Raw genomic sequence first — 21,659 nt, 5'->3', positions numbered from 1 at the left:
GTGCTGATGACATTGGTCATTTAATTTGTAACTCGCATTTGGCAACATGGTTTAAATTTTTTGTGCTTTGTTAGATGGAACGTGTCCGATTTCTCAGCTTGTTCTAAACCCTGTGGGGGTGGATTACAAAATAGGGGAGTTCAATGTATCCACGAAGTAACTCGAGGGTCAGCGAATACTCTGGTTGTTGCCAGCAGCTTATGTCCTCAACCTCCACCACGTGTACAACAAATATGTAATGTTAACGACTGCCCCAGCAGATGGCGTGCTGAACCATATAATAAAGTAAGAACCATGCAAATAAAAAAAAATCATTTTTCAGTTTCATTCACTAAATGACTTTTTGAGCACATTTTGATAATTATATCCAAGCTTTAATTGGGATTACTTAGATTTTAAACACTGAAAGCTATTTTCTAAGGTTGAAAATATATAAATACTTGTAGATGTACATTTATTACGTAATTATATGTAATCCAATTTTTTAAAGGTTTTTCGTTTGCATTGATTTCTGATTGAGTGCTAAAGTAACAAGAGTTGTATGTAATCACATAATATTTTTAAAAGTATATTTTGCAGTAATTTACATCAATATATTCACAATCTATTTGATATTTGAACACTTTATTGTTTGAAGGTGTTCATATTGGTAGCAGTTCTATTATATGTTTTGAGTTTTGTAATTTTTATTTTATTAATGACTTTGTTCTAAAAGTTATAAGTTTGGTTGATTCTAGCCAATTCATATAAATTTTGTTTTTGTAGTGCTCTAAGCGATGTGGCGGAGGGGTCAAGACCCGAAAAGTCAAATGTGAGAAAGAATTAGCATTCGGTCGCATTGTTAGCCAACCCCCCTCCATGTGCCCTAAAAAGCGCCCGAGAACTGAAAAATATTGCAATGTAAAGAAGTGTAATAGTGACACTGGGAAAGATCCATACATCAAAACTTCTGAGCAGAACTATGTTCAGAAAAATCCAATAAAGAAACTTAAATTAAAGGTTGGTGGCCATGCAGTTCTGTTTGAAAATACCATCATTAAGATTCGTTGTCCAGCACGAAACTTCAATAAGTCGATGATTATCTGGTACAAAGACAAACATAAGATTGAAGAAAGTAAAAAATTTAGAATATCTCGAAGAGGTGCCCTTAGAATTCGTCATCTTACTCCCGAAGACAACGGTAAATATTCCTGTGTTGCTGCTTCAGCCAAAGCTAACATTATGCTTGTCGTGAAACCACTTCCACCTTGGTACGACGAAGAGAAAACAGTTGAAAAACTGAACAACAAGAGTCATTGTAGTAATTCTGCGTGTTCGAGTGAAAATGCCCAGATACCTTCCATAGAATCAAACAAGTTTATTCAGCAGTTTCCAAAACAAAAAGTATATTTGAAAACAGGAGGATATGCTTCACTTTTTCATGGTACAAAATTGAAACTCCGATGTGCCTATCCTTCTAAAAATAATTTTCCTGTAGAATGGTTCAAGGACAAAAAAAAGATCCAGTTAAGTCACAAGTATAGCATCACTCCAAGTGGTAAACTAAAAGTAAGACATTTGGTGAAAGAAGATAGTGGTAGATACACCTGTATAGTTGGACCCATCAAAAGCGACATTTTTATTTCTGTCAAAAATTCTTCTCCAAAATACGGATTATCGCGTGAAGCAGGCAAGCAAACGGTTTCAATATAAATGTTATAAATGAAACTATTTACAAATAACTCATTTTTAGTCAGTTAGTTTAGTTCTAAGAAAACAGTGTGTAAGTATGAAAGTAATTTATGTCGACAGTTGTAGATGTTTGGAGACTTAACAACCCATGTCGCAGTAGATTTTCTAAACATTCGAGCTATGCGAATTTTGGGCTAATACCAAAACTTTCAAGCCTTTTACCATTTAAAAAGAAAAACAGTTATCATTGTTATAGTGTGATTGTAATTAAGAGTGAAAAAGGATAAATGAAACTTTTCCAAAAATAAACGAAATAGAAAATAAATACTCATTAGTGCTTCTGTTATTTTACCTTTAAGCCTAGAAATAAGAATAAATACAAAATTGTCAGGTTATAATTCCATTAAATGGCAGTAGTTTAAGCTGTCTTTCATAACTAATAAAGTGTCAGGTACCATCTTTGTCGCCACCTGGTAGCAAAGCAGCATTTCTGCGGACTTACAACGCTAGAAATTGGATTCCAATACCCATGTTGGGCAGAGCACAGATAGCCCATTGTGTAGCTTAGCACTTAAACTATAAACAAACCATCTTCGTCTGAATGAGATCCATATATAAGAAGGGATTTAGCACTTTTTTAAGGAATGACATTAAATAATTGGAGTTATCTGGTTCGTTGAAAAGTGTTCACTCTTGTATCGCATCGACAGTTCTAAATTATCGATCGTGTTTTAGGGACAACGGGACAAGAATAATCAAATATACATTAGGGCATACTAAAAACTATGAGCCAAAAAACTATTTAGTAAAAAATGAGCTAAGCGTGAACTAGTTGTTAGTATGCCCAAATGTAAATTTGATTATTCTTGTCCCGTTGTCCCTAAAACACGATTGATAATTTAGAACTGTCGATGCGATACAAGAGTGATGGTCAACTCCCACAGTTTGATCAGACAAGAGTACCCGAATATAGGGCGGTGTTATTGTTAACTATAGTTTATTGAAAATTAGGGACGGTTATGCGCAGATATCCCTTGTGTTAATTTGCACGAAATTTCTAAAACAACCAAAATTCATGTAAAATTCTTTCTTCTAGGAAACTACCTATATGGTGTTTAATATAGACTTAATTTTTATGTCACTAAACAAAAATTTCAACATTTCAAATATTTCGTTAATTATTTTTAGTCAAAAATCTACAGTCTTGTCGATCCAAAGCAAATTTGAAATCAAATATGACTGCCCGTAAAGCAAGCGAGTTTAGATAGCATAGTAACTCGACAAGCAACTATCAATGAACTTCAAAAAATGTCCTCTATTAGCACAGCAATATGTCAGCAGAATTACGATGCTAGAAATCAATACCAGCGGTAGGCAGATCACAAATAGCCCATTGTGTAGCTTTGTGCTTAATTACAAACAAACTAATTACAAAAAAATCAAACTATCACTTCACTAACAATTTTTACTGACGATATCTTATAAAAATTAAACTGAACTCATGAATAAACTAAAACTTTTTATAGCATAGGTTATTAATTTATTTTATAATAGCACATACCTATAAAGTAATAATTATAACTACGTTTTTCTAGAAAATAAATATGTTTCGAAGATGAAAGAAGACAGTTATAGTCATGAAAACAGCGATCACGATTTAGCTGGAAAAGTTCACCCCAATCGTGCCAATTTTGCTGACCTTCCCAATGTACAAAAACCTGGAATGAAATCATTCTTTGGCAAAGATAGTCGGGAGAGATCTAAAAACCGGCAACAGGGAAAATTTCTGACAAAGTCACAAAGATACCCTTCCTACTCCTCGCCCACAGAGGATAAGCACTATCCAAAAATATTCGATACTTGGGAATATCAGAACGGTGGTGCCCTTTTTTCCGACCAAGAAAGTGATGACGTCAATTCTGGTTCACCTCACGGCGGCTACGGGATTCTCGGTGGCCCTCAAGATGAGGACGAAGACCAGCTTCACTCGGGAGCAGCCAGCACTCACTCTTTGCCACATCTCAGACAATTATTAGTTAACCTAAGACAAACATTGGTAGGTAGTTCGATATTAGAATCCATTGATGACTTTAGAGAAGAGTCGTCAACACAGGAAAAGGACAGTCCAGTTGGTCCTTTAGCTAATAGTATTTTTCTTGGAAATGGAAATCCAGAAAACTTGAAATTTGACTGGGATGTAACCGAATGGTCACAATGTTCACACAGCTGTGGAAGAAATGGTTATCAGGTAAGTTTTAAACATAAGTAAATGAACCGTGTTAATAGTTACACACTGAATAGAAATGGCTTGGAATCTAAGGGGCGTAGGTTCGAATTTCCGTTCTACCAAACATACTCGTCCTTTAAGCAGCGGGGGCGTTATAATATTACGGTCAAACCCACTATTCGTTGATAAAAGAGTAACTCAATAGATGGTGGTGGATGGTAATGACTAGTTGCCTTCCGTATAGTGTTTCACTTCTAAATTAGGAGCGATTAACGAAGATAGCCTACATGTAGCTTTGTGCAAAATTCAAAACAAACCAACTCAGAGAATAAAAATAACTTTAAATGCACACTATATCGTACATCATACGTTTCTGTATTTTCACAGTTTTGACCTTTGGAAAATAAAATACACGAAAGCAGCCCCAAATTAAATAAAAATTTAAAAGCAAATTATATCTTATTTTTATTTACACCTTATAAAACAACTGTGGAATTAGTCTAAGAAAATATTGTTATATTTTTAAAATGATAATAAAACACAATGATTCTCGTATACGCTGTACCTAATGTTTTATATTCAGATGTAAGTCTTCTATTATTACGACTATTATTTTAAATTACATATATATGTATGTTTTTCAATTAAAACATGTATAAATAAATCTTATATTAGAATTTTACATTCTGAAAAAAATCTTAGAACAACGAGGTAGTTTAGACATTGATTAAAAACTTTAGAGATTTTAACTTAAAACTTTATTCAGTTCTAACAAGATTATCCCTAGAATCTAAAAAAAACAAATCATGGTAATTTAATGAAACTTATGTTTTCATCTTTTCTTTAGGAATATATATAATAAATTTATTTCCGTGATGTCGGTTTCATACTTCATACAAAATTTGAAAGCATGGACTGTGATCATGAATTGTAACTACTTTTAAATTTTAATATCGATTTTTTTTACAATTATTCGCAGGATTTAGCATTGGCTTCTACAAGGCTGAAAATCAACTGGCTTTTTATCATGTATATGACATTGACTGATTTTGGTAATTAGTTTTAGAGTTACAAAAGCAGAACCTGCTTTACGTCTAACCAATCGAAGACAAAAACAATGAACACAGAAATAGATTATTTCACATAAACAATGTATTCTTGCACAGTTTTATGAAAAGCGAATAGATGCATTTCTTTTTAATTTTTCACTCTAGGCTAGGACAATTCAATGTGTTGTTCGTCTTAACAACGTATCTAGAACCGTTGAAAACAACATCTGCGCTGATGCGGGACTTGATCCTCCATTGACGATCCAGAAGTGCGGGCTGGACAAATGTCCACACTGGGAAACTGGACAGTGGTCAGAGGTAGAGGAGGAAAGCTTCTTCAGTGGGGAAACTACAACTCAAATATGTGGCAAGGCAGAGGTTAAGATGTATATTTTGGGAGAATGCACGGAAATCTGAATACTTATAAAACTTTCTTTGTCGTAACTATTGATCTTAAAACTGTCTCTGCTGTAACAGCTTTCCCTTCCTACATATTGAGCTTTGCTTATGAATAAACATATTTTGCCATTGAAGCTATAATACAATAATATAAATTTTATGAGAAAAAAGTGAATTTAATAATTTACATATTTTTGTCCGAGTATATTATTTATAGTTTTAAAACAAAGTTACTAAATATTAAAAAATACTAAAAAATGTTGTGTTTATGCTGTTTCTCTCCTATTCTACCAATTTATCTTTCATTTCATTTACTAGTGTCACAAAAACTATAGCAACTTCTATACTACCTCATGTCTGACCATTTTGTCTAAGATCAAGTTTACATTAATGCAACAAGTTGCATTTAAACTTCATTGATACACTTGTTTCTGCCTTTGCCTTCTTGAATTTTAAACTACTGTTACTTACTTTAGGGACAATTATATTATTTAATAAATAATACAGAAAAGTTCTTGTTAGTGTTAACCCAGTGATATTTCTAAATTTATTCTACAAACTTTTATCTTCCGTATTTATGGGGATAAAGTATGATATATTTTTATAAAGTAATTTATGGTATAAGGAATGTTCATTTCCTGTAATATCAACTTATTATCATTCAGTGCTCAGAAAATAACTGTTTTAAACGGAATACTGCTTATCAAGAAAGGGAACTTCATTGTCGACTCCTTAATGGCACGGAAGTTGATGTTCATCACTGTAAAGAAAAAACAAGACCGAGACGTAGGAGAGAGTGTTATAATGATCAGTGTAAAGGTGTTTGGAAAGTTGGAGAGTGGTCTGAGGTAAACTATGATAAAACACTACGTGCAATCAGAGACTTTCCTTGGTGATTGTTTTATTACTAAGCTCGAAGCTACATATTGGACTATTTACGAAGCCCATCATGGCCAGGTTGTTGGGGCGCTCGACTCGTAATCTCAGGGTCGCGAGCTCGAATTCTCGTCACACCAAACATGCTCGCCCTTTAAGTTGTGAGGGCGTTATAATGTTACAGATAATTCCATTATTCAGTGGTAGAAGCCTTTCCTCTAATCTTACTTTGCTATAATTGTGTAGTTAGTCCTTGTGTAGCTTTGCGCGAAATTCGTAAAAAAAACAAAACAAAATTAATCAGACTATTTACGCTGTACTCATCGCAGATACTGAACTGCGAATTTTAGCATTTTAAGCTTTCAAGATTACCGATGAACTACTGGTGGTGGAAGCATTTAATCTAGAAAGTAAAGTATTTATGTATCACAAAATAAACTGGTAAAAATAGTGTTTTTTCAAATTGCTAAAAAGTCTATATTTTATTGAAACTCAGTGTGATTCTCTTTTTTCATTCTAAGAATTATCAAACTTTAAAATGTAAATAACGTTTAAAGGCTTGCAAGCCGGGATATTTTATTTCGGCCTCAATAATAATATTTTGTTTAATTAATTTTCCAAAAGAAGACAAACTTTCGAAAGGTTGAAGTTAAATTTGCTTCATACTCCAAAATATTTCTATTTGCTAACATTTTACTGAGCAGCAGAATTTATATTAATGGCAAATTTACTGAGGCCGTCTTCTGCCATCCATAATTCTGAACCACTGATCAGACGTAAGACAGCCCTATCATCCACCATCCACGCTAAGGCAATGATTGTCACTCTTTTAACGAACCCACAATTTAAAATGCGAAATCCTGGAGTCTACCACAAGTAACATCCTATAAGCAGTAGATTAGTTTTCACGTTAAAACTCCAAAGATTGAACTAAAGCGTTTTTTTTACTACCATGTTTATTAGAAAGCCTGAAACAGGTATTCTTATAACTACAAAATTATAATTATTTTAATTAATAGACCTTGATCATTTTAAAGTCAAGGTAATATAATAATACAGTTCACATATTTTTTGTTCCAAATATAGTTGAGATTCATTGTCAATATTGTACATTTTAAGTTTATTTTACCTGAGTATAACTAAGTGAAAAATCTCATTTCATTCTTACTATTTGGTAAAATTAAGTAATATTGGTTTGAAACATCGCCCACAAAAGAATTCAAACAAGTAGATAAAGCGTGATGAAACTTACAAGGTGTTCCTATGAAATTAATGTCTAAAGAATACGTTATCATACTAAGAAGCATTTCACGTTGTTTATTATCTTAACAGAGTCCACATTATAATAAAATACTCATACTGGGTACATCTCATACAATTTAAAACTATACAACGTGAATATTCATATAAACAAGTCACAAGGCATGTGATTTGTGTATGATTAATTAGATATAACGATTTTGGAATTAGAATATTTACTATTTTAGATAGACATTTATTTGGCTTTGGTTTCCTTTGCAGTGTACAGTAACTTGCGGAGACGACGGTTTTAGAACTCGAATACTTCAGTGTGTATGGTTTGGTACAAAAGAAGCTGCTGGAGATGCTTGTCGTGAGCAGCCCCGCCCTTCTGTGATACAGAAGTGTACAAGACCTCCTTGTACTTCAGGTAAAATCATTTAGTACTGCCTAAGCCTCTTGTCAAAGCTCTTTCCGTCTACTATTACCTTTCAATATGTCTTGAGTTTAATAAACCTTTATTTTGATTATCAAAAGCTATTACTTCTTGGAGCCAAGATTCGTTTTTACCTAAATGCACAATACTGCTATCTGTTAAATTAAAATTACAACATCTAAGGAGGTGAAAACATCCTCGACACTTCACCAAAAACATCTACTTGTTTCAGTGTGAAAGACAAACACTGTGATAAAATTTTGTAATTTAGTTTGTAAAACTCTGTTCGTTATTTGGAGACGTTACAATAAATACTGCAGCAAAATTAAAGTAAAATTATTATGTAATCTTTAGTCGAATAATATTCAAATTGATTTATAATGTACACATTTTGCAGGTGTCCTGTGTACAGACTTATCACAGTACTGCAGACGTGCAAAGATTTTAAACATATGCAAAATTTTCAATTATCGTCAACAGTGTTGCAAAACGTGTACAGGAAGATAAGATGTTTAATTTAGAACACCGACTGAGCCATCTGGACAAAGAACATATTACGGGTGTTTAACGCGCTATGTTGCATCAGACGTTACCTAAAAATATGTTTATTTCATTTTGATGTCAACATTTACGAATGTCGAGATTTAAAAAAAATAATAATAACAAATGTCTCTCGTTTTTGAGTTTATATAATAATGTGCTGCCTTTAAGAATTTTTGTTCAAGTTAACTATAAATTTCTTTGCAAGTATCTTGAGTAAAACCCTTACGCATTAGTCTTTCTGTTAGGCGAAGTTGTACTCAATGTGTATAATACGTTTTCTTTACTCTTGTAAATTTTCTCCTCTGTCATATATAGATTATTTATCTTAAATCTAAGCACAGATGACACTGCTAATTTACCCTTTCATAGTGAAAGTGGATTTCAACAAAGAATTTCGCTTTTTTTACAGCCTATAGATTGCAGATGAGCTTTAAAAATTTATTCGTGAAAATATCTTTATAAATAAAAATAGAATAACTATTCTGAAAAAATAACAACTGAAAAATAAAATGTAAAATTGTAAGTATCCAGAAAAAGCAGTTTAAATACAAAAAAGTAAAAAATGAAATGATGGATAACTGTGAAAGATAATGAAATAAACGGAACTGTTCATGTTTGTAAACACTTTATTTTTCAGTATTCTTATGTTTAAAATCATGATTTAGATCGACCAAGAGAAATAGTGGAGATCCAACTAATTTTTTCTTGTGACTATAATATAAAACTATTCTAACATTATTATTGTTATCATTTAAGATTCTAAGAGAGAAAGTGTAATTAACTGAACTTAGTCTACGTGTTTCCTGACCGAAAACAAAAATCTACTTACTGTCAAAGTCACCTATCCTGCAAACACACACACACATCTAAATATTTATCTTCAAAGCTATATTTGAAGATCAAACTGAAATAAAAACAAAAAACCTCAGTAAAAGACAACAATTAGGAACATAGAACTTCAAAAATATTTATATTGGAAATTCAAATTGTTAGTGTTGGCCTTTCAGTAAATATGTATCATTTCAGTGTTAATGGAATGACTGTAGGAGAAGATACTTAGGAAGTTAAAGTAATTTGTATTTTCTCATTGTAATGAAAATATCTAGTGAGTATTACATACATGTGTGACACGTTTCATTTAAGTTGTTGATTATATTGAAAGGAAGTATTTATGGATAAAATACATGGACTTGATCAAATTATGTTTATTTAACTGTCTAGTTGTATCATATGTAATTATTGTAATATTAAGTTTTTTGGCCAAATTGTTGGTGTTTTGGAAATAATATGGTAAGTAATTAAACTTCTAGTAAATCCATAAAATCCTATTTCTAAATAAACTTAGACATAAACATTTTTAGTAACAATGATAAACATTTGGAACATTTGCCTACAAATGGGGAAAACAGTAATTCACTTTTGTGTGATTAAGCCTGAGCTGTTCTTTGTAAGTGATTTACTATGTTAGTTTAACTTAGAGTATTTTGAAAATGTTATTGTAAAAAAACAAAAGAATATTGGTTATTTACAATGCCATTTTTCGAAAGAATTCTATTTAACAGATACGAAACAATTTCTTCTTATAAACAGTGTAATATTAAGTATATTTTTCTAAACTACTGTCTGTATTCAATGAGTATATGTATGCATAAAAGCGCGTGCTACCCAATGTCACAGCGATAAAATCTGAAGGCATGTAACTCTAAAAACCGGGTTTCATACACGTGGTGCCTACAACATAGATAGCCCATTGTGTAGATTTGTGCTTAACTGCAAACAAGCAGAAAACACTTGATCTACATTAGTTTCTGTACCCTGCCACCGGTCATGTGTTGAATGTATCAGTGGGACTTATAATACCTTGTGTTTTTGTGTATTCATATCTTAGGTTACCTCTACAGAAACTTTTTGTGTCTTTCTTGCACAACAAATACTTATGTGGGCCCACAAAAAACTTACAATTCTGCGCTAAAAAGTTCCTTTCAAAATAGAATGGTATAAATTAAATAATGTAGCAAAATAATGCACAAATATTTTTTTAAACAGAAAATGGTTGACTAACTCAGATTCACCTAAGTTTGAGCACAAATATAAGGACATGAGTTTTAAACAACTTATAAGATAGAGTGGCTGATGTTTTAGGGAAAATCATCGAATCAGATGCAGAGTATAGAAAAAATTGATTTGTGTGAAAATACCGAAAGAAATACGATTTGTTTTTTGAATCATTGTTTTAAACAGGTCACAATGTTCTTAATATAATAATGTTCTCTAAAACTTTTAATAAAGTGAACACTTTTTTAGCTTGTAGTCTATATGTTAATGAGCAAGGTCATTGGGTTAGGCTTGGGAAATGCAAAACATAATGTCATGAAATCAGCTTATTTATAAAATTCATGCCAGACCGTTTTCAATAAAGTTTTACAATAAACTTTATTCTAAAGCGATTTCAATCTCTGTGTAAAACTTACAGTTTTAATTATAATTTAAAGTCCACTGCCAGCGTAAAAAAATTTTGCATATCAAAAAAGATAGAGTGCAAATAAAAAACAAATTTCGTGAAATAAGTACTATTATTATTATTATTAACTCTTTTCAACCTAAAATCCTCTGAAGAGGGCGTCTTTGAAAGAGCTGTACTGTAAAAAAGTGCCTTTTGCATAAAAAACGTAAACATACTATTAATGATTTTTGCTTACTCCAACAATTTATTAAACGAATTTCTTTTTATTGATTTGTTTTCTAAATGAACAACAAAATATGTTGCTAACAGTAAGGAAGATATTGAATAAATTCTTCAAATTTAAAAGCTCGAGAGTAATAATTCACTTAATAGCGTGTTTGCAAATGGAAAAAAAAAAATCTTTCTCATGCAGTATTAGTTATTGGTGTTGTTAAAGTGACACGTCGTATATGGATTATGCTTACATTGATGTCTGAAATGGATAAGAACTATACCTTGTATCAACACTATGCATTTAAACATTTAAACATAAATAAATAAAATGTTGATGTCATCGAAGCTTCGACTTGAGATATTGTTTGTGTTAGACATAGATCGTTAAGAATCATGGACTTTTAAAAAAATATATATAAGCTGTTGTTTCCTACTGCAAAGTATTCAACATTTGCGCATTAAAGAAAAGGTTTGGCTTGAAAAGGAATCACACACAACGTATTTCATAACTTTACGGTAGATCAAAAATTAAGATATACCGTTTCAAGTATACACTCTTCGGCAAATGACAAATTTATGAAACTTTGAAGCTCATTCTTGTTGTTTTTCTTTAAGACTTGTGTTCCTTCATTTTCGGTTATATATGCTGTACTATTACAAATTATTTATTCATATTGGATAACAAGTCGCACACAAGTCTAGAAGTTTCACGATATGTCATCAGGTTCTCATCAGCCACGATATACCGGTGATAGAAACTATTATTCCATGAAACTTATATGTATTTACATAAAGAGAGAAAGAAAGGGATTGATATAAAATTTTAAAGTCATTTTTCCCAACACGTAAAGACTCATAAAGCTCCTTCAGATAACAACCCTGTTTGTTAATCGGAGTTGATATAGTAATTTTTGTAAAATTACTATATGGGAGTTTGTGTTCCAGTATGAAAAAAATTCATTTATTTTACACATTTGTAAGTTTGATGACGTCATCGTTTTCCACTCCAGGACTGGCTCAGACAAAAACCTCGAAACATTATGTAGTTGTGTACTTCTGTGTCCTATATATTTCTAAAATAAACATGAATTTGTGTTATAAGTATGGCTATAGGAGCACACTTAAAACATACATAGGCTAATCACAAGCAAGCACAAGTAACTCAGTAAGGTAATATAACAAGTTGTTGGTGCTTTACAAAGATAGGCCTAGTGGTATAACTGTATGTTTGCGGACTCCCACCATTACGAACCGTTCTTTCACTTTCAACGTAACTAGGTTTAAGTTAGTCTTCGAATGTTTGTAATCTGCAAAATAAAAGTTAAATAATAAAAGGAAGTTAAATTTAAAATATGTCGTGAAAGAGCGTGTGCGTGTTTTTTTATAGCAAAGCCACATTGAGCTATCAGCCGATTCCACGGCTACTTTAACTTTCAAGCTACTTTAACAGAAGTGATTGCTCTAGATATTGCTATGGCATAGTACCAAATTTCATTTTTTGTTCTGTATTTTATTTTGAAAATTGTATTAGTTTTAACCGAGTTTTTAATATCCATTTCCATCGAAACAAACATATAAATGTATTAAAATAAAATAATTAATTCTCATTGAGTCTGAGGTACACTATTGGCCAATCGAAGCTGTAGTTACCGTAATGGTAAATGTGATACCTAAAATGTGATTGTTAATAAAACGAAATATTCTGTTTCAACTTAGTTGTTTTAGTAATTTAATTTTTCAAAATCGAAGTTAACATGAACAATATTTTTAATGCTAAAGTGAGATATTTCAAATCTTTGTGTGTTAATTTGAAATGTTAAATTATTGGAATACCTAAAATAGCAAAGTACAGAAAAGGTTTACTTTGAGTTTCGCGGCTATAATCAAGTAGGAAATGCTTTAAAAGGCGAGTGAAATATTACAAAATAGATAAAATGTTCCGAAGTGGCAATTTTTCAGAATGTAGTTGTAAAACCAAAATATAATTCGCTGTTTATAAATAATCACATTAAAAACCTTTTAATTAATTACTGAACACCAAAATAAAACCATGAATAACCTTTCCTTGGAATGTTACTAAATTAAGCCATTTTTTTCATCGGCACCTTGTTTTATTTTAGGAAAAATAATTCGTGTGTTGTTTACTAAACCAATTATATATGCAATTTTATTCTCTGGGGTTAGTGTTAAACAAATTTCTCTTTTTAAACATATTTTCAACTAAAAAAGTGTTTACAGAAACAGGAATCGCCAAACTTATGTACATCTTCTGTTCTTCTGAATTGGTTTTATGATGTATGTTATTCAACTTTAGATATGAGGTATATAAGTGTACATATCAGTTATTTTAGTGCATGTGTTTTGCATCTTTTGTTGTGGTCCTAAAAACACACACATACACACATATATATGTGTGTGCAATTTTTAGATAGCCTTCAGGTTTTAAACTGAAAAACATCAAACTTTTTTGCTATAATTATGTTTAGTTTCAAAAGTTGTTTTTTATAGGTCGATTTTTGGCTTATTATTTGGAGAAAGTTTAATAAATCGATTATAAAAAGCAGGATAAAACTAGTCAGCGTAATGTGTAAACGTAGTATCAAATTCTATAAGGAATTAGTAAATGTAAGGTGATTGTCTGACAAATATATATATATATGAATATTATTGTTTATTTAATATTCAGGAAATATATAGTATGCTAATTTTTTAATATCTCTCTAAATATGTGCGTTGTTGATTTTAAAATGTTTGAATGTGCTCTTTTCATAACATATAAAATGAAGTTCTAATTGAATTTTTTAGCATTATAATTTTATGTTGACATTATCATACAACATGTTTAAGTAAAATATTCCATACAGTTTTACCTCATTATGATTCAATTAAAATAATAAATCAATAAGTAAGGATCAAATGTTCTGAACAAATATATTCATGTATAAAAAAATTAACAGGTTATACATGGTTAAAGAGCAAATGTGTTTTATAACAAGTACCATTTACCTTTCTGAAGAATTACGTGCATGTATAAGAAATTTAACAGGTTATATATGGTTAAAGAGTTGATAAAGAATACCATGTACTTTAAAGATATATTCTCTTAGAGCTTGTTTTTCACTAGCATTTCTGGAAAGCAATAAGTTTAAGCAAACAATCCTGCAGAACGTTTGTTGCAGGATAATCAAAGAAAGGTGCCGCTGTTGTAACAGGATAATAAAATTTACTAAGTGGGTGTGTGTTACCTTTAAAGTTAATGTAATATGTGTTTATCGATTGTATTCATGCTGTTGATGCTTGCATATGAGCTTTACATGGTACGAGTCACGACATTCCAGTGTTGTTCTGATGTAGTGTTGTATATGTGCATATATTTATGTTTTATTTTATGGCATGTTGTAAGAGTGCGCGTATGCGCGAAAGGATTTCCATTAGGTCAATAAAGTTCAATAACGTAGTTAAATCATGATTAAGTTGTATTTATTGAAAAGTGATAATACCTCTCGTTCATGACGTCAAAGCCATTCATTTAATAAATTACATTCTGTTGTTGTATTTTTAAAGAAAGAAATGGTTAAATGTGGAGTAAAGCTTTTGCACACGTTTCATAACCCACGTTACGTATAATCGTGGAAGGCAGAGCACCGATAGCGCGTGGAGTAGCTTTTTTGCTTAATTTCAAACAAACAAATAAACGTTACCTATAATTTTCAGTGTATCTTTTAAAAAATAAGCAATATTTAATTATAAGGAATTTGCTTAATAGACAAAAAATACAACACAGTACTTAAAGCTAAAAGAATATAAACTACAAATAAATTGCATTTTCATATTCTGAAACGTCAAATATTGCGACTATTCGTCTTAACTTTAGTATTTGCTCTCTTGCAGCAGTGAAAATTAGGTACTGTGAGTATTATAGGATCTTAAAGCCTAACCCCTTTAATATTGCTTCGGTGGTTGATGAACGTTGCGCAAAGCTGGGCGAAGGTTATCTACGCTATCTGTTCCAAATTTTGAAGTAATATTCTAGAGTACATCTAATCAATACCACCACCCTCCCGCCAACCCTTGGGTTACTCTTATCAGACAGACAGAATACGCCTCTTTTCCTCTTTTATAATACACCTGCGGCCTAAAAGTGCCGAACGCGTTTTCTTGAAGAGCGGGGGAGAAGGTGAGACATGAACATTGGACTTACCAAGTCATAGTTTTACACGCTAACTGCTGAGCCACGCTCAGCCTAATTAGTATAACTTTATAAGATTCATTTTTCTCTATTTTTATTCTTACCAATAAATAATTTATTAAATTTTGTGTACATTTAAATTAGAAATTGTATGAAATAGTAGGATTGTGGCCCTTGGAAGAAATAACAGCTTTTACTGGGTGTTTGTCATTCTGATTGCACATCTCTACTACATAAAGAATGGGTACAGATTAAAATTATCTCAAAAAGCATATATAACTTGCATTGTTTTTTCTTGTTAACAATAAGATAATATATCTAGAAAATCCCTCGAAATCAAAATAAAGCAGAATGTTTTGGCTTCAAACAGGAAAATGATTGGATACGATAACTTTGAAAACAAAAAACTCGAAAATTCATAAAAAACGAATAAAAGTATTTTTATTGTTTCCTTCAATAATTCATTGTAGATATTTCTAAGTATTAAATTTAAATATGTAACAAAGCGCTTCCTAACGCTTGGGTAAACTATGTTGGAACATAAACAAAGTCTGTGCTAGAAAAATAATGTGGAGTTTATTGTATAATATAAAAATAAAACTTAAAATAAGTATACGTTCTTACGGTAACGTAAATGAGTGCCTAAGAACTTAATATTTTATGTTTTCCATAGAGTATAAAATTTAGATAATAAAAACATAAAATCTTAAAAACAACAATTTATTTGTAACATTGATGGCCGAAGTAAATTAACTTGGATTAAACTGCGTAAATTATTTTATGCTTCCTCAGATTATGCACATGTTACACGTTGTGAGGAAAACTCGTCAGTGAAACTGCTAACACCACGATAGTAAATTCTGCATGAAACTACCTAATGAATCAACAACCCAATTAGCTAAAACCATCGGTGATACTACGAAAGAACTGATTTTAAACTAACGAAGTTGTTGAAAATACTTCCCATAAACTGATATTCAACAATATTGCCAGAGTTATTACATCGATTACTTACGATATATAAACCAATAACTGAGACTGTCCTTTAACTTTTTACACAAAACAACAGACTAAAAACATTTTTTTATCCATATAATTAAGAATATTGGAGATGCGCTCGTAACACCTAAAAATATTTTTCTTCAAATTATGGGCGTTCCTTTACATATTATTTTTTTTATATATTTTATAGGTTTGGATTCCTAAAAAAAATTACTTACAGCTTAATCACTAAATCCTAATCCAAAATCATTGATGTAATTATTGTTTTGTTTTGTTTTCATATACAAATTTAAATTTATTTTAAACGTAACCAACAGACCAATGTTTGTGCGATGGATATCAAACTGGCATTTAATTTTGTCAACAACTGAAAAATGTGAGCAACAGAAAAGTCATGTGAAACCAAAGTCTTGAAAAATACATTTATGTCAGATATCTTTTCATTCAAATAGTCGGTGCTAAATAATTTAATAACTTTACGTCTGGTATTAACTTGTCCAATAGAATAACAAAGTTGACGAAGACGAATAGAAAGACCACAGGTATATAATTATTAAAACTATAAATCATCCTCATTGAACGAATGATTACTCACAGAGAATTCTTCCGTGGGAAAACGTCACTTAAAAACAACCGTCGAGGTAAAAACCCTAAAATGAAATATGGTATAAAGAAACACACAGATTCAAAAACACTGAAGTAAACCAAAAGTCCAATAGAAAAGCTATCACTAAAATGTAGATACATTCTAACAGCGTGCATGTGTGTTTGCTTGCATTTAATGAACGTTGACAACACAATTTCTTTTGTTTCGCGTCAGAAAAATAAAATATTTCAATTAAATCTTGGCAAATGCAGGTATTGGTTACATCTTGCTACGGAATGATTGCCACCTAGTGAATAAAATACTCATAAAAAACTATAAACATCTTGTATTTGTTTGTTCGAATTTCGCGCAAAGCTACCTTAGGGTTATCTGCGCTAGCCGCCCCTAATTTAACAGTGTAAGACTAGAGGGAAGGCAGCTAGTCATCACCACCCACCGCCAACTCTTGAGCTACTCTTTTACCAACGAATAGTGAGATTGACCGTCACATTATAACGGCTGGGACGGCGAGCATGTTTAGTGCAACCGGGATTCGAACCCGCGACCCTCGGATTACGAGTCGAACACCTTAACACGCTTGGCCATGCCGGGCCCAAACATCTTGTGTGACAAGGATACTGAAAACAAAAATATTAAATCGTTAAACAGATTACTTTTAAAATTTTTACTTCCATTTGTAAATAATTTTGTATAAACTATTAAAATAGTTAAGGAATGTTTCACTGGTGAATTTTCAGCAACGTAAAAACAATTTTCAATAATAAATACATATTACCTATAAGTTATATCACTGATTATAATACAAGTAGCACGATCCTCACATTTATTAAAACTGTCAGTTATATATGTATAAAAGAAAAGTTGCAAGTAACATCTGTGATCTTCATCTTTAATTTATAATCTGTCTTTAAATAAATACTACCAATAATAAATCTTGTTTTCACACATAAACAAACAATTATCACCTACTTTTATTTTACTTGTTCCCCGCTCGTACAGTGGTACATTTACGGATTTACAACCCTAAAATCAGCGGTTCGATTCCCCTCGGTGGGGAACAGATAGGCCGATGTGGCTTTGCAATAAAAAACACACATACTTTACTTTATTTTTTCTTAAGAAATCGTTATTGGTCACTTTCTAACCTTAAAAATTAAGCGTTATAGGAGCATTAGCTACACAACAGTTGCTATAAATAAAAATTTAAACATAATCCAAAATAAAGTTGTTTTATAAGACATTGTAAATAAATGTCTTTAACGCCAACATTAAGAAGTGATTTTTTTTATTTATCTGCAATTCCGATTTAAAAAAAAAACACGTTGTTTTTTCACTTATAGATGGGAAATTCTCACTTTTTGAGTGTGTTCTAATTTGAAGGTGACTCATTATTATGCCCTCTGTAATAAATAAAAATTCGAGTACGTATATACCAAAGAAGAAATCTAATGACTTGCCTCAAGACAAAATGAAGGAGACAAGCCAAGTGTTTGCGTTCGAGTAGAAGACAAAAACATTATTTCAATATGGAAAGAGGAGACTTGCTAACAAAGTATTGGTAGTAAACTGTTGTTTGTGAAGTAAAGAAAATTTGGAATAAAGGGGGGGAGTTTAATACCACAAAACCAGCAAGTTAAAAGGAAAAAAACAACAACATTAGGATTATTTGTTTGTTTTAACTTTTGCACAAAGTTACTCGAGAGCTACCTGTGCTAGCCATCCCTAATTTAACAGTGTAAAACTAGAGGGAAGGCACCTAGTCGTTACCACCATCTCTTGGGCTACTCTTTTACCAACAAATAGTGGGATTTACCATCACATTATAACGCCCCCATGGCTGAAAGTGCGAGCATGTTTGGCGCGATGGGGATGAGAACCCGCAACCCTTAGATTACGAGGGGCACGCCTTGACATGCTTAGCCATGCCGGACCATATAACATTAGGAACAAAGACAAGACTTAAACAAACACAGTAACTTTTTTAAAAATAAAATTATTTAAGCGTGTCAAACTTCATTCACAATAACCTTTGTCAATCCTCAGCCGACCAGTTGGAAGAATCTCTGTGTTATGTGACAATCGTATAGTGGTTCTTTATACAGAAAAGACATTAATAGACAACTATCCCATGATACAATAAACAGGTTTTGTTTAACATACCAGTTACAGAAAGAAACCCCTTAGGCTAGACTTAACACATAATTTTAAGGGGAATTTGCATGTTTTAGATATGATATTAAGAAAAAAATATGTTATATATATGATATATACGATATATCTTACTAAAAGTTTTCTCCTGAAGGTTAATCTGAGGGTCGAGGATTAGGATTCCCCTCCCACCAAAACATGCGTGCCCTTTCAGCCATGTGGGCGTTATAGTCGTTAGAGTATGACGGCCAATTCCTCTATTTCCAGCAAAAAAATTGTTTGTTTGTTTGTGAATTTAGCGCAAAGCTATACGAGGGCTACCTGCGCTAGCCATCCCTAATTGACCAGTGTAAGACTAGAGGGAAGGCACCTAGTCATCACCACCCATCACTTGGGCTACTCTTTTACCAACGAATAGTTGGAATGACCATAACATTATAACGCCCATCCGACTGAAAGGGCGAGCATGTTTGGTGAGACGGGGATTCAAATCTGCGACTATCGAATTAAGAGTCGAGTGCCTTAACCACCTGACCATGACGGGCCAGCTGCAAATAACCGTCTTGTGGCTTTGTGGCGATATTTAAACCAAATAATCGCTATAGCGCTTTTTTAAAACAAATTGCTGTATGAATTTCATTTTATTTTTTATAATAAGAAATAAAGTTTTAATAGTCATACCAGCTATCGTATGAATACATTTTTACTTCAACTGAGTTTCTCGTTATCATGAAAAATACTCAATTATTGCAATACTTTCTGTCATACTGCAGAAAAGAAATCACCCAGTTCAAATAATTTTATTCTAGACAAATATATATTGATCTAATAAATTTTAAAAGACTTTTGGGTAAATGTGAATGAGGTGAAACCTCGTATGAGACTGTTTGTTCAGTTGCAAATGTATTACTTATGATGTAGTATACCCTTAAATTTTACACTTATAATAATTTATATGACATCCTTGTAAGTTTTTTTTAGGAATTAAATATTCTCGTGCATTGCAATATGAAGCATAATTGAAATGTTGTCGTATTATTTTATTTTAATGTTTGTTTTGTTTATAGTAAACCCTATATTGTGCTTTGTGGTTATATGTAACCGAACCCCTGATTTTAGCGTTGCATAAAAGTCCAAAAATACCACTGCCCCACAGTGGTAATTTAATTAATTATTTTGAAGTAATAATATACTTTAATAAAGACATTTTAATCATATTAAATATTAAAATACATTAAATATATATTTAATAAAAATGAATTACATGAGAACATTTCATTCTTTAAAAATATAGATTTAATCCCACAGCCGAGATTCAACTTACAAACAGAGCTTTTACAACCGGTCAATTTCTGAATGGACCTGTATTATCACTTTGTATTTCTACATGCTGTAATTCTCATGAAAATTATTCTTTATCATATGTTAAAAAATCTACACAACAAATTTCTAGACGTAAAATTGCAACTTTAAATACTTTTCACAGCTTCTTTGAATTTCGCGCATAGCTAGACGAGAGCTAACTGCTCTTGCCATCTCTAATTTATCAGCTTAAAGCAGGGAAGGCAGCTAGTCATTACCACCCATCGCCAACTCTTGAGCTACTTTTTTACCAACGATTTGTGAGCTTGACCGTCACATTATAACGCCCCCACGGCTGAAAAGGCGAGCATGTTTGGTGTGACTGGAATTTGAACCCGCGACCGTTAGATTGTTAATCGAGCGCACTAACAGCCTGGTCAATTTTTCGGTCGCAATAGACTACATTTCAGGTTTTACATATTCAAAATTTAAGTTGGTTTAAAGTAACAGTGCAAAATTTTGCGATACAGAAATAAATGGGATAACTTCTGCTCAAAACTAAACGATAAAACTGACCCAAAAAATTCTAGACACACCTTAAAAGACTCACCAACGATAATACAGCCGTAAAGATATGTCCTGCACTGGAACACAATAATACAATAGTACACACAAATAAAGAAAAGGCCGAAGCTTTCAAAGCTCAACTTCAAAATACATTTAAAACTCATTCTGATCCAGATATTAATATGTATTTATACAATAAAGTCGCCAACCATATACTAAACAATGAAAAACAATTTGAACCAATTTTCCCAATGAGTATATCTGAAACAAACACAAGACACATCACAAACTATGATAACTACAAAGACATGATACCAACGAAAGAAATATCTCTACAAGAACTTCTTGAAGCAATAAAATCACAAAAAACAAATCTCCAGGTGAAGATGAAATACAAGCTATCCTTCCAAAAAAGGGCACTCCGAAATTGTTTGACCACCGATAAACACTTTTTAATCTATCTCTATCCTCAGGATACATCTCAGCTTCTTGGAAGCTCACTAATATATTAATGTTCCACAAGGAAGGAAAACCAGCAACTAAACCTAATAGTTACCGATCAATCAGCCTGACCAGCTGTGTAGGCAAAATACTCGAAAGAATAATCAGTAACAGACTCTTCACATTCTTGGAGATAACATCAAAATTACCAAAAAAACAAAATGGATTCATGAAATTTAGACAAACGACAGATCATTTAATTAGATTAACCGAAACTATAATAAGT

At 31.9% G+C, this 21,659-nt stretch overlaps 1 protein-coding gene across 2 annotated transcripts in view; it reads left to right on the top strand.

Moving 5' to 3' along the window:
* LOC143249409 (protein madd-4-like) overlaps positions 1–11,302 on the top strand; it is an 84,479-nt gene extending 73,177 nt beyond the window's left edge. The window contains exons 13-19 of one of the 2 annotated variants that reach the window (XM_076499209.1): positions 75–285; positions 766–1,669; positions 3,267–3,919; positions 5,113–5,325; positions 6,012–6,194; positions 7,744–7,891; positions 8,295–11,302. In XM_076499209.1, the coding sequence (XP_076355324.1) occupies positions 75–285; positions 766–1,669; positions 3,267–3,919; positions 5,113–5,325; positions 6,012–6,194; positions 7,744–7,891; positions 8,295–8,404 (2,422 nt within the window). In that variant the 3' untranslated portion in view covers positions 8,405–11,302. The remainder of the gene's footprint in view (positions 1–74; positions 286–765; positions 1,670–3,266; positions 3,920–5,112; positions 5,326–6,011; positions 6,195–7,743; positions 7,892–8,294) is intronic. The other variant, XM_076499210.1, reaches the window with a different exon arrangement.
* Positions 11,303–21,659: the final 10,357 nt, after the last annotated feature.

This window comes from Tachypleus tridentatus, chromosome 4, assembly GCF_004210375.1.
Source record: "Tachypleus tridentatus isolate NWPU-2018 chromosome 4, ASM421037v1, whole genome shotgun sequence".
Lineage (NCBI taxonomy): Eukaryota > Metazoa > Arthropoda > Merostomata > Xiphosura > Limulidae > Tachypleus > Tachypleus tridentatus.
Note: the sequence above shows the minus strand (reverse complement) of the source record. Positions and strands in the feature narration are given on the sequence as shown.